General features: G+C 37.4%; 1 protein-coding gene across 1 annotated transcript; it reads right to left on the minus strand.

Moving 5' to 3' along the window:
* Positions 1-139: 139 nt before the first annotated feature.
* LOC117124666 (DNA mismatch repair protein Mlh3-like) lies at positions 140-1,498 on the minus strand (the record flags this gene model as incomplete). Its single annotated transcript, XM_033270983.1, has 3 exons — positions 1,425-1,498; positions 960-1,098; positions 140-411 (listed from the first exon to the last, which is right to left on the minus strand). Coding segments are annotated over exons 1-3 (456 nt in total), but the record flags the coding sequence as incomplete, so codon positions are not given.
* Positions 1,499-1,504: the final 6 nt, after the last annotated feature.

A 1,504-nucleotide genomic window follows, 5' to 3' on the forward strand; every position in this document is an offset into this window, starting at 1 on the left:
CCCCATCAGGGACCATGGTCCCTCGTCGGGCAAGTCCTGGTGCCACCCCTGATATTAATGTTATGTGCTACTCACTTACCTATTCTGAAACTGTTGTGCACCCCGTTTGAAAAATTCTGGATCCGCCCCTGCTACTTACCTCGACAACTGCGGCTGTTACTGGTTTTCGTCCATGTTTCATTTCACTCACGTCATGTTCAACGAAACAAGCTGGTACACTAGTCACTTCCACAGCATTTTCAGCACAATTCATTTGTAGGCCCATCCTCTTAAACCTATCACGGAAGCCAACAATCAGTCTCATCTCTTTGGAGGCGAATGTTATGGTTATTGGTGGATGCAACTTTGATGATTTAATTCTAACCTTGGAAAATCCCTCATTTAATCCATCTTCACTATTGTCAATAGCATCTGATAAATTAAAACAATATTAATGATAAAAAGAAATTTTAAACAATAAGGTAAATTACTGATCCTTGTGAATTCCTAATCCAGCTATCGATGATGTTTCAATATACTGTACAGTACTTCGCCTATTGGTTTAACAATTTAAATTGGGATTTGTATAAGAAATGGCTAAGCTTCATTAATCCTATTTCTATTTTCAAATTAATCACAAATAAATCCTATGAACATTTGAGTGACATTGCTAGTATTCGATAGAACAAAGGCATGCAACACTTCTTTTTTGGCCATTTCTGATATATTTGTTAACCATGTGCAGTACAAGGATCTCAGGTTGGCAAGGCTAGATAGGTCTTGTCTAACCTAGACCTACCAGAAAGTTCACTAACCTAGGGCTCAGGCTTCACAAAAAGGGTCTTTTAGCTCAGAACATAGACCTAGCAAGCATTTTGATCTATTTCATAGTTGGTCCCAGCTATTATTAGTTATTGGTGGGACTGGTGTAGCCTTTTACTGAATGACCTATGGGATACCATACCATACCATTAACTTACCAGATGTCAATTTTTCAAGTCGAACTCTCTCATGGGCAGCATGCTGGTCTAGTAAGACTAATAAGTTAGGCTCAACTTCAACTTTGCCCTCCGAGTGCAGCATACAAGCTATAAATTTACCATCAAGCTGTCCAAGTACCTAGAAAAGAAATATTAAATGAATTGAATTTAATTGATGTCAAATCGGGGGAAGGTGTGGTTGAGGTCCTTAACACTGTAGCAACCACATAAGAAATTACTGTAATTCTATTTAGGCTCATCACTACCACAGAGAGTTTAAATGCAACAAAAATTAAGTTACAAACTCTCTACCTCCTTCCCTACAAAGATGATTTCAAAAAAACTTGGCAAGATAAATCATCAATTAATTTCATGTCTTCATTGGTAATAATACTTCTGGGTAAACAATGTCTAATAATTTAGTACATACTCTATTCATGTTCAATTATTGAGAAATCTCTGTACCTTTGCATTGGCCAGCATTTCTTTTGTGAAATTATATTGATGCATTGCACTATGAACACGCACGTCAGCCTTTCTTGCAT

This window comes from Anneissia japonica, unplaced genomic scaffold, assembly GCF_011630105.1.
Source record: "Anneissia japonica isolate Jap-2015-1 unplaced genomic scaffold, ASM1163010v1 scaffold246112_len1504_cov204, whole genome shotgun sequence".
NCBI classification, from domain to species: Eukaryota; Metazoa; Echinodermata; class Crinoidea; order Comatulida; family Comatulidae; genus Anneissia; species Anneissia japonica.